This window comes from Eucalyptus grandis, chromosome 5, assembly GCF_016545825.1.
Source record: "Eucalyptus grandis isolate ANBG69807.140 chromosome 5, ASM1654582v1, whole genome shotgun sequence".
Lineage (NCBI taxonomy): Eukaryota > Viridiplantae > Streptophyta > Magnoliopsida > Myrtales > Myrtaceae > Eucalyptus > Eucalyptus grandis.
The window spans coordinates 27,863,790-27,879,303 of record NC_052616.1 but is presented as its reverse complement, the minus strand read 5'-3'; the positions used below and the strand labels follow the sequence as shown (position 1 = coordinate 27,879,303).

At 40.0% G+C, this 15,514-nt stretch overlaps 1 protein-coding gene across 1 annotated transcript; it reads right to left on the bottom strand.

Moving 5' to 3' along the window:
- Positions 1-1,122: 1,122 nt before the first annotated feature.
- On the bottom strand, positions 1,123-4,507 carry LOC120293137 (dihydroceramide fatty acyl 2-hydroxylase FAH1-like). Its single transcript, XM_039311952.1, is given in 8 exon segments — positions 1,123-1,514; positions 1,804-1,950; positions 2,834-2,939; positions 3,068-3,119; positions 3,122-3,263; positions 3,356-3,448; positions 3,798-3,869; positions 4,358-4,507. Coding segments are annotated over 7 exon segments (711 nt in total). The 5' UTR covers positions 3,849-3,869; positions 4,358-4,507; the 3' UTR covers positions 1,123-1,394.
- Positions 4,508-15,514: the final 11,007 nt, after the last annotated feature.

Here is a 15,514-nt window from a genome sequence, read left to right as displayed (position 1 = left end):
ACAGCTTTCCGATGAAGAGGGTTATGAAAGTGCTCTCTCTCTCTCCAACCCCCCCCTTCACTGGCCACAAGGTCGCAGCTACCACCCCACCACCGCGACAGGAGTGTCAAACTCCGTGGCCACCAGCGCCCATGGCTCTCAACCACCAAAGGCCATCATGTCTAGTTTCCCTTGCTCTGTCTCTCTCTTCAATCAAAACTATATCGTGGCCCGGTCGCACGGAGGGTTGATCTTCTGTCAGAGAATAGGTAGCCCAAAGGCCCGACAGGAAAAGCCTGCCCAACTCCCCTCTCTCTCTAAAAGTTACGTGCAATAGAAATTATAAATCTTACACCCTAAATGCAATAGACTCCCAAAACTTTCAGTTAATGCGTAAGTAATCCCGTCACTTCAATCTATTTAGGCAACGGATGATTCTATGTTTTTTTGTCCCACCCTTTTTCTCCTTACGTGGCTAATTAGATCATAATTGGCTTCAAATGTTTCAAAAGGGAGCATGCACGAAAGAAAGACGCAATAACGTCTAAACAAATGACAGGAGAGTTGGGAGAGGCAAAGCAGGAGGGAACTCCCGCGGGGGACATGGCTGCTCTATTCTCCTCCTTCACCGTTGGCACGAGCAAAGGCATCATCGCCTCCCATGAAAACCTAGTCAGGCGAGGTCTTTGCAAGGCCGTGGAATGACCAAGATGGAGGATGCTTGGGGTTTCTAAGGGAAGGATGAATTGATAATAGGAAAAGGTTAAAGGGTCATGCGCTGCCAATTTGCACATGATTGCTTAGGTTACATCACATATAGATACATGATGTATGTCTGCCCTGGGGCCAACGTTGTTGCCCTAGTACAAGGAAAAAATTCCCAAGCGTTTATGGGCTATATCTAACGCAAGGGTCAAAGACCAAAGCGAACCATTTTTTTACCCCAAATAGGTTTGGGGGATGCATGGAACATCAGATGAAAATTCAAAGACTGGAGTAGTTAATCACCCCTTCAGGTAACATATAAGGCAGAGGCACGTTTGCAAACAAAGTTATAACTAATTAAAAACAATTCTTGAATAATTGCAATCACATGGGTTACACCAAACATGCAAACCAAGCCAATATCGTGCAGAAGCTCAGTGATAGACAAGACTGCATCTGGATAAATGCTGGAAACTTCCTTGTCTGAAAATGATAGGACAGAGACATATACACAGGACTCTTCACCACATTGCTGAAAGGACAAAACACAACAAGCCCGTGACGATCGGAAGCATGGATAGATAAGTTAGCGCAATATCTTACCAAGTGAATGGACAGATGAAGAAAGAATGCTTTTTAGCTTAAAATATATCTTCCCCCCCTAAACTTGCTAGATATTAATTAACAAATAACGAATGGCGTCACTGGCTTTATCTTTTTTTCTCTGCCACATACGGTGGAGGAAGTGTCCCAAAGACTCTGTCCCACAGCGTTGAAGTGATCCCGAAGCCTTTGTCTTGTACACGGAAATGATGGTTCAGGTGATACTTCTGCATAAGAAATGCCAATTACATAGCTTTGGTTAACTGAGAGAAGAATTGCCCAAAACATAAGGATTTACCACAAGAGAATTTAGCACGTGCTACGTGAGTTTTCAAATTCAATCACATCCGAAAGAATCAGATCCTGAATAACCCAAAACCAAGATTGCCTCTACCAACTTTCAAAAGAAAAAAATGGAAAAGAAATGAAAGCCAGGCCATAAAATAGAGGGAAGAAAATAGAGAAATCAATGCATTAAGGAGTGAAGCAAAAGAGCTGCATATGTGCAAGTATTACCTTAAGATTTCGTGGCACGTCAGTGGCTGGCTGTCCATGATGCAAGTAGTAATGGGTGCAGTCATATATCACATAACCCAGCAAACCACCCGCAAACAATGCTGGAGTGGTAGTAGGCGTAGAAATGAGCTTGACCAAGTTCCAGAACTGGCAAGAACAAATATCGGAAGTCACAAAATCAGCAGATTTAGCGTTTAAGAAAAAAAAAAAAAGGACAAAGCTGAAGCAGTGCCCCTTTTAACTGAAGCAGCTGCGACATCACTCCAAAACACCCAACAAAATTTCTTGAAACTACCATTGAAGCTGAATAATCCACATTATATTCACTCATTATGCGAAACAAGTCAAGGAATAGTCATAATGCATTACAGTACTGCAAATTTATACTCCATCAAGCAACACACGACAAAGATAAAGTATGTCCAATGGCCGGGAGATGTTAAATCTTCACTGTGCTGTCATTAAGTCCTGATTTTGATTATGACTTCATACCCTGTGAGAGCCATCACTGATTGCAGACTCAACTTGAAATCCCCTAATTGTAACTTGCAGCAAAACACCGACCCCAGCCTATGAATTTTATTTCCAATCATCCTCACTATCCAGCTAATCTAAGTTTTCACATGGATTTTCATCCTATTTCATGACATCCATGGCATATTCTGTAGTTCTCTACTAATGAATGTTGAAAGATCAGACTTTAAATTTGCTGGCTAAAGTAATTGATAAACATGTAAGTCTAGCTTCAAAAGTTATTTACTTAATTGCAAGTCAAATAATTGACCAGAATAAAACATCGATGAATATTTGAGCAGACGTGCAGAATGTTTTAATCGTGCTCCATCCTCAATAATTTTTAGCTATGCTCCGTGAGTACTCAGTCCAATAAAAAGTTCATATGCTGTCTCCTGAGAGTAATTAGGATAAACTTCACTATATGCTAAGAACCCTAGGCAGAACCCAATTAGCTGAAAACATAAAGCAAGGTAACAACACTGGATGGTGGTAAGGACAAAGGAAATACTCATACAGGAATGCAAAGAACAGCTGTTCCTGCTGGCGGAAAGACAAGCCGCAGGCCATCCATAGGATGTTTGTGATGGCATCCATGAATAAGATAGTGTATGGTGTTCCACCTAAATCAATCTCAGAGATGTCAAAAACTTTGTGTGGTTGAAGAGAAAAAAAAAAGTCAGAAAAGACGTCCAAAAACATTCAGAAAAAGATAATTCCTACATTAGAGAGAGAGAGAGATAGCACTCACCAATAACTGTTTGTGTTTATATGGAAAACGAAACGGTGCAAAGAGTACTCAGAAAAGTCCAGACAAAGATGCCCATAATCACCAGTAAACCGATCTCAAGAGCTGTGTGGCCCATACGCACAGACATAGAGATGCAATAGCATACTACAGGAAGCCAAATGCTAGGAACTGCATACCATCGAGTACGGGTCAAGAACTGTTTCAAAGAAGGCAAAGATTTGTTAGTAGCTGTAATAGCACTTAACAGATTGTTTTTTTAAGATAAGCCATCTGCTATTCACGGAGTACCTCCCAAAAGTCACTTTCAAAGAATCTAGGCCCTGTCTTGCTCACAATGGGTTGATGGACCCATTCCTGATAAGATTCACCTAAATGACCAACCTGTTGAAAAAACCATATGTATATATCAATATAAAGAGAATACAGTGGCTGGGGAGTCTCACAATGGTAAGAAACAAATTTCTAAACCCTGGAAAAAGAGAAGAAAGGGAGAGAATCAAGGTGGAACCGGACATTTACGATAATTAGAGCTCAATGGTCTGTCAAGCGCTATATATCCAAGAATATGACACTACAGTTAATAGTAATTCAGTCACGCTACTGCATGCCTACAGGACAGACCTAACTGATTTAAAATGTATGGACAGCGAAGCTCAATATCTTTTCTGAAATCCAAGAGAAAAAGATCAGAAGAAAGTTGGGTATGCTAATGGGTACAAATAACATTTACCTGGAAGACGAGGGGTTTATTCAGATCAACGGTGAACTCCTGAGCAACCATCTTGGATAACTTGCAAGAAAGCTGCAGATTAATGGAAGGATCAGATCAAGCTAAAGCAAAAGGCAGCCTAAGAATTTCTCTAAACATAATAGCATCCTCACTTTCTTTGGTACCATATGTTTCACAAGTGAAGCCATCATAAGGTGAACTACACCATACACAATAAACCAAGGCAAAAGACAACAGGAAGCAGCAGCAAGAAATCTGAAAACAACCCATTGGATTTATTTTATAAACACTGCGCAGAACTACTTCAGAAAATAGTCTATTTGGCAGGGTATTATATTACAGATTACTCAGCAAAGGTCTTTACTGATCAATCTCTCAATACAGCTTTGCTAATCATTCCCAATTCCCCTTAAGCTTAGCAGTATCAAAAACATAAGAATTGGACAATTTCCCGATGCTTCAACGTGAAGAAAGCCACGCCGCCAATATCACACTGCGATTGGAGAATGCGTAAAATCTCGCTACTAAACAAAGGGTGACATAGAGTTATGAAGGGATACTCTGAACTCGGCAACAGATCTGTTATCCGACCGGAAAGGAATCGAACGAGGTCGCAACAAAGGAATACTAGCAAGCCTGTTTCTGATAAATCATTCGCCACCTTTTATCAAAAACTTGTCAAAGGCTGAACCACCAAGAACATCTTGTGGGCGAAGGAACCCACTATTCATGAAAAATCTTCACGTATGGACATTAGCTTGACACATCAAAATCCGATTCTTGGACGGGCCTCATCAAATCCACCCCAAAAAGCAACGGAATAAATATCATATTCCCCTGCAGCTGGACCCCACACTGAAAAGGCGATTCGCCCAGCCGCAAATTTTTTTAAAAAATGCGAAAAGGAAATGCACCTTTTCCCCAAGATTTCAAATCCCACACTCACACTTCACCCCGGAGAAAAAGTCAGCATCGCGACGTAAGAAGCCTTAGTTGCTACGGAAATGAAGATCAGTCTCGGTTCGTTCGAATACAAAATAAAAACGAGAGAACCCAGATGAGCTAAGCCTTTCCCCTTTCGTGTCGGCAAACGCCCGAACGTCATCACGTCGGATCTGAACGAAAACGAAGGAATTCGAAGAAAACGGAATGCGCCACCGCCGGACACCGCCGAGAGCAAGAATCCCAAGCAGGCACTCACGAATTCCACGGTTTCGGCCAAGAAACTCGAATTCAGACCAAACCCAGATCTACAAACCCCACAATGCCGCAAAAGAAGAGACGGAACGAACGAACGGACGGACGGACCCGAACACTCACCCGACGAGACGAGGGTCGGATCTAAAACCCGCAACGCGCCGCCGCAGCGACCGCTGTCGAGAAAGCAGCCCGCACGCACGGCCGTCGCCCTCGCCGCCCCGCTTCTCCTTTCCTCCTCGTCGCCGCGCTTGCTGCTGCGATGATGATGACGACGGCTCCCCCTGGCGTGGGTTTTTCTCCCCTGCGTGCCTCTCACTTGCAGGCTGGAGGAAGTTACGAACGGATGGACGACGCGGAGGGATCGGGGCGAGATCTTCGGGCGATATTTAAGGGCGGGGGCGGGGCGGGGGGAGATCTGGGCCGTCCGTTCCGGGGGGTGGGCCAGGTGGGCGCCAGGGATGGGATCGGATCGGGGAGATACCGTTGGATTCTTTTTCTTTTTTGCCCCCATTTCTGTTTTATTTTTTCAAATCGGCCCCCTCGTCTTTCGTTTCGAAATTGGAAAAAACGGACGGCCAGGCTGGCGAGGTTGCCCCACAAGTTACAACTCGGGCACAGCTCAGGCGCTCGAGAAAAGAACGGCGGAAAAATGCCGATGCGGTGTGCGCTCGGGGATTTTGATTGGACGGGAGAAATTGGAAGATGTCTCGGGATGTAAAGGTGTCTGGATGGCGATTGGTCGCGCAGGCGAGCGGGGCCCGCGTTTGCTCCCTCCGTCCGTTTCGCACTAAATTTTATCTTTTGCACGAAGTCAATTTTTTAAGAAAATAATAATATTTTGCGGTATTCAATTGAAATTTTATGATCTAGTCATTCGATATGACACATGAGATTTGACTTTCTTCTGTATAGTCGCTTAAATAATTTTTTTATTTTTTCCTCCTCCTTTGGTCGGTCGGCAATAGCCAACGACTAGCCGAAAAAAAAAGAAAGTGAAAAGAAATAAAAATAATAAAAAATTCGAATTTTAAATGAAAACGAAAAAGAAAGAAGTGGGGGCAAATAGGGATGTGAGATAACAGAGATTGAGAGAGGAAAATATTTTCGTTTATTCGAAAAGTGAAAAACAATTTATCCTATTTCAGAAAACTTTTTCTTCATGGAAAATGTTTCCATAATCAATTCATTTTCGAGAAAGAATGCTGAAAAATATGGAAAAATTGAAAAAACGTTTTCTTGAAAAGTGTTTTTCAAAAAATGAGCGGAGCCTAAATCCGGAATTTATTGATCCAAAACAATAAATGACCTTTACTCGAGCAAAGTTCTCATACTAGAGTTACAGGATAGAAGGGTACGATGGATCCGATCCATGTGGGTCTCAGGAAAAACTTGTTCGGGATAGATATTTTATACATTTAATTGTCTTGGGCAATTTTATTTTGTTTCGCCTGTTTTTATACTTATGTTTGTGGTTGATAACCATTGAAAGTAATGTTATTGAGTCTCGCCTGATAGCTCTAACGCGTATTAAGCAATTAAATGAAGAAGATTTGTTATTTTCAATGCATTGATTTTTCGTGTTAAAAATGCTCTGGAAATTGAGAAACTACTTCTTTTGTAGTTGAAATGAAATAATATTTGTTGTGGTACGTTTCAAAACTACTATATGTGCACTTGTCAACGAGATGCTAACGTATGTGTTACATAAGATAGTGATGTTTGATTTTCTATGATCAATCAGAAAATATATGCTAAATGAGCGTACCAACGGGGTTAAAAACAAGTGACTTCACACGCTACAAGCAAATGCTTACTATCTTCGTAAGCAAGTATGAATTATAATTTAGTGATAGTCTATCACACAGTTGTAGCGTGTCAAAATTGGCATCGGTTTTATTATAATCAGATACTCATATTGCATTTGCAACTCCTAGTCACCGATCCATCATTCGTGGTCCTTCCAAGGTAATTGTAAATATCTCTGTCGTGTTCCGGGCTCTACAATTTGATGGCCCGACCATCGTGTCCATCTCTTTCCGATTTCCCTCAAATAACAACATATGTTCGGTCGACACTTGCCACTAGGAAAAAAAAATAAGGGGGTAATATGATGTATAATGCAGACTAAAAACCAAAAGAAAAAAATCAGGGTTTTGAGATTTGGAAGCAGAACCAGGTTCGAGGACCAGTAATATATATGGGCAATTGGGCATTAAATAAAACAGGGCATGGGATCGTTCAAATGAAACGGCACCAACGAGTCAACGCCAACGGTTATGCCTAAACTGCCTTTCTCCAAGCCAGGGAGACTGCCAACTACTTCTGTTCGGACAGCCCTTTGTTTATGTGCATTAGAGTTTCTTTGCTTTTGTCGGGTTTTACGTGTGTTGGAGTCCGCTAAATCACGTGGAGGATGGCTGGCTTGAGGAAGATGGAAATTGGAGTCTGAAGAATAAGCAATCGATCTTTGTGCTAGCCTGGCTTTTACTGGACTTCTCACACACGGTTCCATCTCTCTCCTTACTTGTACCAGAAGAAAGGAGGAAATTTGAGCTCCCAAAGCCACTCAGATTTGCTATAGCGTTGCTTGCAGAAAGAGAGCGTAAGTGTCTGGGTAAACATTGTGACTTAATCCTTTCTGTGCAATATCGCCATCGAATAGTTGACAAAACAAAGAGCAACGCATAGAGGGAGATGTTCACTATCATAAATCTCGAATAAACACTAATGTATGTGACAAAGGCGACTGATTGGCTTGATACTTATGATGTGCATCAATAGACATATATACAATGGCGCAACGCATAGGACTGATCTGTCTTGCAAGCATGAAGAGGAAGAATTCCAAATCCAATCCCGAATCTATTGTATAGATTTGAATTCAATCTTAAACCTTTGAATTGAACAAATATGTAGTTCTAAACTTATAAGTGGAAAGGCAATCAAAATCCTTGTGGTCAAGTGTCATTTCAAAATTCTAACATGATGATTGTTGGGATATAATACGGATGCGCATTGATTCGCAATTTACGTTAACGCGAAATCACTAGATAAATAAACGAGAAAAAATAAAGACACCAGAAACTTACATGGTTCGATCCGAGTATCGATACTTACGTCCACGGGGAGAGCCAACAACAAATAATCCACTAAAATCGAAGAATCAGAGTTTATAATCACTCAAAAATTTCGAAGTGTTTCACACTTTGCTGGAGTTTTCCCGAAATCCCAAAGTGTTTATAAATAAACAATTCCAAGAGTATAAACTCATGGCATAAAATTACCGCGTTCAAGTCGTACGCCAAAAGAAAAAGAAAAATCTCCAGCTTAGCTCTCCCTCTCGGCGGCGTGCGGCTTCTCACAGCTCGGCGGACGTGCAGTTCCTTTCTTCATAGGTCTTTGGCATGCGACTTTCGGAAGAAAGAGAAACCTGCAAAATTCTGCTTTTCTACACTTGGGCCCCACCTTTCCTTTTTGTCGTGCAGGGTCTTCACGCCAAACCGAAAGAATTCGGCAACGCAACAGGAGACCTGGACCCACTTTTTGTTTTCATGGGTTCTACGATACAGCTTCCTTCATTGGCCTTTTTTCTTCCTTTTATTTTATCTTCATTGGCTAAAACAAGAAAGCCCATGCCATGGGATTCAAACACTTGCAGATCAGAAGAAGAAATAAAAACTTTCCTTTTTTTTTCTTTTGTCACCTAAATTGAACGTGTGATCGTATGTCCACCATCGAAGATCAGCTCAAACAATTAGCGCCTTTATGCGGCTGATAACGACTCAAATCTAGTCTCTTATAGTGAATTCGACTCCTGTACCCACTCTTCTCGAAATAATTATCCCGGAGCAAAAAAACAACGCTCAAATGTGTGACGATGACATGCCTGAGCTAGAAGATGACCCACCGTTGATTACCGCTGAAAAGACAAAACCTGACATCGTCCCCAAGGTAGAGCAAGATGAACGCTTTGCGAAACTCGAGGAAAAAGTGAAGCAATTGTAAGAGTCGGAGAGTTCACTTCCTTTCGACTTGTCTATGTATGAAAGGTTAAGGTGCCCAAAAAGTTTAAAATGCTGGAGTTCGAGAAATATGATGGTACTTCCTGCCTAAAAGCATATTTGCAAATGTACCACGTACGCATAGCCCAATATGTCAAGAACGAGCCCCTCATGATTCAATCATTCAATGCAAGTCTGACTGGCCCGCCTATTGTTTACGCGTATTATATTCCAACAATGATTAATGTTGCAAGACGACCGCGGACATCAAAGGAAAAACAAAAGGTCGAGAAGAAGTTTTCACCATCTCTTTCTCCCAAGAAGATGAAGACTAAGGGGAGGACGGGCCATCTGTTAATATTGACAAGGTCAGATTCTATTGGCTTAAGTGACCGAATCATTGGAGCTAAAAGAAAAAGTAGGCAATTTCCAGCAATTATCCCTTTTTTATATCTATTGCATGTGTTTTTTTCCGTTTAGTTGCAACTATGAAGGAACACCATGATCTATCCATGAAATATGTTGTTTCCTCTATTATATAAATTTGGTGATGAAAAAGAGGAGGAGAAGGTTCGCCGTCTTTCATTGCAAATATTTGTAACAGATGAAATTGATAGACTTTGGTGTTATTAATAAGACACCTCAACATATTTTGAAGATGATAAAAACACTTCTTCTACTACTAATGCATTAGTTTACTAATACAACAATAGCTTTTTTCCCATATAAGCACAACGCGTTGAGAAGTTATCCAGAACGGGAATTTCTTTGAGCAGATGTTCTACGGTTCTACCAAGACTGTTCAACTTCGTGTAACTCACAAAATGTCGGAAGATCTTGCCTCAGGAGGACAGGCCTCAGGTCTGTAGAAGCTTAGAGGTATCAGAAGAAGATCAACGCACTCAAAATAGTCAATGATCTGGAATTCGAGGGATACCAAGTGGTAGAGAGAATGCAGGTGGAAGCAAGAGTTATCGTCACAGGTCTAGAAGAACCGACCGTGAACCAATAGAAGTTTCTTGCTCTAACGGAGTAGAAATTGCCCTGCAATGTTCTACATGCTTGGTGTGGAGATCCTGCCTCATTACCAAGTTGGATTCTAAATCAAAATGGTGTTTTGCGGCCCCTAAAAAGACGTTGCAATCCATCGGAGCCAGCTCTGGAGAAGATCAAACCAGTTTTTGCCATTATTTAGGTTCTTCTTCTAGGACCGAACGGGCAAGAACCTACGACGACTCCCTCTGAAGGGCTAAAGACTCAAATGGGACTTAAAAGCTCTTAAATACAAATCAAAGGCGTGGTTGGGAGGTTGGCATTTTGGACGAATAGAGAAAACTTTTCTCTAGTATCTGTCGTGCTTTGCTTGTAATTCTCATTTGAGGTGTTCATCCGATTCTATTGTTGTTTCTATCTGTAGAAGTAAATAGCTATGGGTAGAAGAAAGCACACGGAAGTGATCAAACTTATCGGAATTGTGTTAAATTTACAAGAGTGGAGTAGTCACAATCTTGACTATTCTTCTGTCTCTTTCTCTCTCTTATCTTATAGCAGAAGAATCAACTTGTTTAGTCACGCAACTACTAAACATAGGAATAGTGTCCACGCAAAAAGCTTTCAAAGGTTTCAATCAACAATCAATTCGCTCCCTCTTAGTTATTCTGGCAAGTCCATATCAAATACATCGTAGATCTCATTATTTTCTATCTTTTCCTCTTGCTAATATTATCACTGAATATGATTAATGGCTTCTATCGCTTGCTTCTTAGCCTTCAAGTTCTTGCATGTTATCAAATAAGACAATTTGCTCCTCATTTGTAGCCTTTGAAAAACTATCTGTTCCATGGTTCAAGATATACATATCAACTGTTGTTTGCATAAGCGTCTGGTTTTGTACTATCTATACCACTATATAAAGACAAGAGGGCCCGACTTTTTCGGCATTTTATTCCCTTTTGTCTTCCTTAAATACTCTAGTTGTATATAATTTGAGGACAAAATTGTTTATTTCAAACTTTTAGTTGGTTTTACTACTTTATTATTTAGTTCATTTCTCTCATTATCATGCTTTCCCTAATATATTCACATTTTATATTACTTCGTTTAGATCTTCAGGAACAATTTAGGATGTAAACACGCAATTTAGCGTGTGCAGAATTCTAGTCTGATGAATTGTGTTGATAATCTACTCCTATACACAATATGAAAAGTTGGTTACAAATTCCATAGGCTGCTAATGTACCAAGACAAACATACACATCAATCATGACATGACACTTCTCCAATCACTTAAGTTAGGCTTATCATATCAATCACCTCAAAATGTGACATAATCAAATCAAGTTTAATCCATACGATGCCAATCTCGAGCTTGAGCTAAACCGTGTTGCACGCTCGGCATTAGATTCTTGGCTCGAGCTAACCAAGTAAAAGTTTTCATGCTCGAACTCAGCTCGGCATACAATTGAGTCCTCCATTATTACTCTCGGCCAAATTTCATTTATTAGGAAACAAATACGAAAGTAAAGTGAAAATATTGAGCGAAAATCTACCTCAGTTCCAGCTGAGAGGGAGAGGGAGGGAGGCGTAATTGCGTGAGAGTGATGATGGTGGGGTGTATAGGAAGAAGTTTCCCCTTCTCTTCGGACATCATGACTTCCACCACTCCAAATCTTCGGATGAAGTTTCTTTTTCTACATGAAGTGCTGATAGTAATGGTCCAGGGATGTTCTTTCACTTGTGACACACAAGACGTGATTTTGTATTAAGTATTGGAAAATTATCAAAAAAATCTTAAAATTATTATAACTGTGCTAATTTGATCATAAATTTTTTTATTTCCTTATTGAGTTTAAACCTTTTACATTTATACAAATTCAATCAATCCAACCTATTTTGATAGAAAATCATTGACATAAATATCGATCGCCCTTAACGCCTAGGTTTGACAACTGGCTAGAAGCGAGGGCTAGCAAGGTCGAGCCTCACCATGGGCGAACGAGACTTCCCCTCACCTATTCTTCTCGTCTTGCGATGAGAGAGAGAGAGAGAGAGAGAGAGAGAGAGAGAGAGAGTGAAAAAGAATAAATAAATAAATTGCAAAGTATTAAAAAATATTACTAAAATTTATCCATGCTAGAATCGGTCAGGCCACGTAGGACGAGCAGCACTCATGTTAAAGATTTCCGGTTAAAATTGACAAGACTAATTGAATTGGTACAAATGCAAAAGATTCATGACTCAATTGGGAAAAAAAATGAACTGAAATGATACAATTATAATAGTTTGGGGATTTTTTGATAATTTTTCTTGTTAAGAACCGAGCTGGAATTCCATCAAGGATGTTTGGATTCATTTGACAAGAAGTTTTCACCATCTCTTTCTCCCAAGAAGATGAAGACTAAGGGGGAGGCCGGGCCATCAAACAGCAATATCGAGTATCGACAAAGACTCAAGTGACCAAACCACTTGCAGAGCCGAAGAAAGAAGTAGGCACATTTGTTTAAATATCCCTTTTTATATATCTATTGCATGTGTTTTTTTCCTTTTGGTTGCACCTATGAAGGAAAACCATGATCTATCCATGAAATATGTCGTTTCCTCTACTACATAAATTTAGTGATGAAAAAGACAAGGAGAAGGTTCACCGTCTGTCATTGCAAATATTTGTAATTGATGACATTCATAGATTTCACTGTTAATAATAAAACACCCCAACATATTTTGGAGATGATTAAAAACACTTCTACTACAAATGCATTAGTTTTTCTAATACAGTAATAGCTTTTTTTTTTCTCTTATAAGCGATGCGTGTTGAGAAGTTAATAAGAACGGGATTTTCTATGAGTACATGTTCTACAGTTCTAACAAGGCCGTTCTATCAAGGCCGTTCAAGCTTAGAGGTACAAGAATAAGATCAACACACTCAGAAAGGTCGATGATCAAAATGGAATTCGAGGATACCAAGTGATAGAGAGTGAGCAGAAGGAATCAACATTGTCGCTAGTCTAGAAGAACCAACCGCAAACCAATAGAAGTTTCCCGCTCTAATGAAGTAGAAATTGCCCCCACAATGTTCTATATGCTTGGTTTGAATATCCTGCCTCATTACCAAGTTGGATTTTAAATCGACCTAAAAAGACGTTGCAATACATCGGAGAGCTCTGGAGAAGATCAGTGCAGTTTTTGCCACCATTTAGGCTCTTTTTCTAGGACCAAACAGGCAAAGAACCAACCGCTACTCACTCTGAAGGGTAAAGACGCAAACGGGACTTAAAAGCTCTTAAATACAAATCAAAGATGTGGTTGGGAGGTTGGACGAATTGAGAGCAGTTTTCTCTTGTATTCGTCATGCTTTGCTTATAATTCTCATTTAAGGTGTCATCTGATTCTATTTTTGTTTCTATCTATAGAAGTTAATAGCTACAAGTAGAAGAAAGCATGCTCAAGCGATCAAACTTCTCGAAATTGTGTTAAGTTAGAAGAGTGAAATAGGCAAGTGGATAGGTTGAACCACTGATGTGTCATTTTCTTGACTATTCTTCTTTCTCCTTCTCGCTCTAACTCTATAGTAGAAGAATCAACTTGTTCATTCACGCAACTACTAAACATAGGTATGATGTCCACGCAGAAAACTTTCAAACGTTTCAATCAACAATCAATCCGCGCAACTCTTAATTATTTCGGTAAGTTCATATCAAATAAATTGCAGAATTCAATATATTCTATCTTTTCCCTCTCACTAGTTTCATCATTGAATTGATTAATGGCTTCTACTGCTTGCTTCCTAATCTTCAAGTTCTTGAATGTTATCAAACAACCAATTTGCTCCTCATTTTAACCTTTTGAAAAACTATTTTTTCCATAGTTCAAGATATACATATCAACTGTTGTTTGCATTAGCATATGGTTTTGTACTATCTATACTATAACATAAAGAGAAGAGAGGCCCCCACTTTTTAGGCAATTTATTCTTCCTTATATATCCTTGATATCTTACTATAGTTATATATAATTTGAGGACAAAAATGTAAATTTCAAACTTATAGTTGATTATTCTACTTTATCCCTGTGTTCATTTTTCTCATCATCATTTCTTAAAATATCCACATTTTATGTTACTTGGTTTAGACCTTCACGGACAACTGAGGTTGCAAGCATGCAATTTAGCGTGTGCAGGAAATGTAATCCGATGAATTGCGTAGAAAATCTACTACAGCACACGATATGAAAGTTGGTCATGTATTCTAGTGGTTGAGTGATGTAACAAGACCCACATTCACAACAATAATGATGTGACGCTTCTCCATTCACCTCAAGTTATGTTTATTATATTAGTCACATCAAATTTGAATCGAGTTGAATTCATACCGTGTCGATCTTGAGCTCGACCTCAATCGTGCTGCATGCCCTGACACTAGAAACTTGATTTTATGCTCGAACTCAGTTCGACGTACAGTGAGTCCTCCGTTTATGCTCGACCTCTTGGCCACATTTCATTTATCAGAAAGCTAGTGCGAAAGTAAAGTGAAAATATTGAGCGAAAATCTACGCCAGTTCCCGCTGAGAGAGAGAGAGAGAGAGAGAGAGAGGTGTAATTTATTTATTTATTTTTAACAAAAGAGAGAGGTGTAATTGGGTGAGAGTAAACCACTGGGGTTCGCCCAGTGGCCACCCTTCCAACATGGAAGGGGGGAGGTGAGGTTCAAATCCCCACCTCCTCGAGGATGCAGGGTAGGGATGCGTAAGTTTCGAGAGTGGGTTGCGACTCCATGCCCCGAAGGTAGAAGACAAGTCAAGTGAGTGTAAGAGTAGGATTAGAGTACAGAGTACGACTGAAAAAAAAAAAAAATTGGGTGAGAGTAATAATGGTGAGATGGGTGTACAGAAAGACTTTTCCCTTTCTCTTCGCACGTCATAAGTCCCACCAGTCCAAACCTCCGGATGAAGTTTCTTTTTCTACATAAAGTGCTGACAGTAATGGCCCAGGGATGTATCTTTACTCGTGATACAAAGGACATGATGTTGTATTAAGAATTTGGAAAATTACCAAAAAAAAAATTAAAACTATTAAATTGTGCTTATTTTATAACATCTTTTTTGTTTTCTTATTGAGTTCTAATTTTTTTTTTATTTGTATCAGTTCAACCCATTTAATTAATTTTAATAAAAAATCATTGACACAAATATTGACCGTCCTAAATTGGCTAAAATCAAGGGTTGGCAAGGTGGAGATCTGCAAGGGGTGGATGAGGCTTCCCCTCACCTAGTGATGGCGAGGTTGGCCTTGCCATGGATACGTGAGGTCTCGTCTTTGCCATCCCCTATGGCTAGTGAGGTTGATCTCGCTAACCTCATCTCGGGGCGGTTGCTAAGGTCCGATAACTAGTTAGAGGACGAAGGGAATAAAGAGAGAAAAAAAAAAAGAATAAGTACATAAATTGAAAAAATTATTAAAAATTGTTCGTGTCAGCATTTACTGCATCATGTAAGATGATTAGATAGAATTTAGGATTCGAT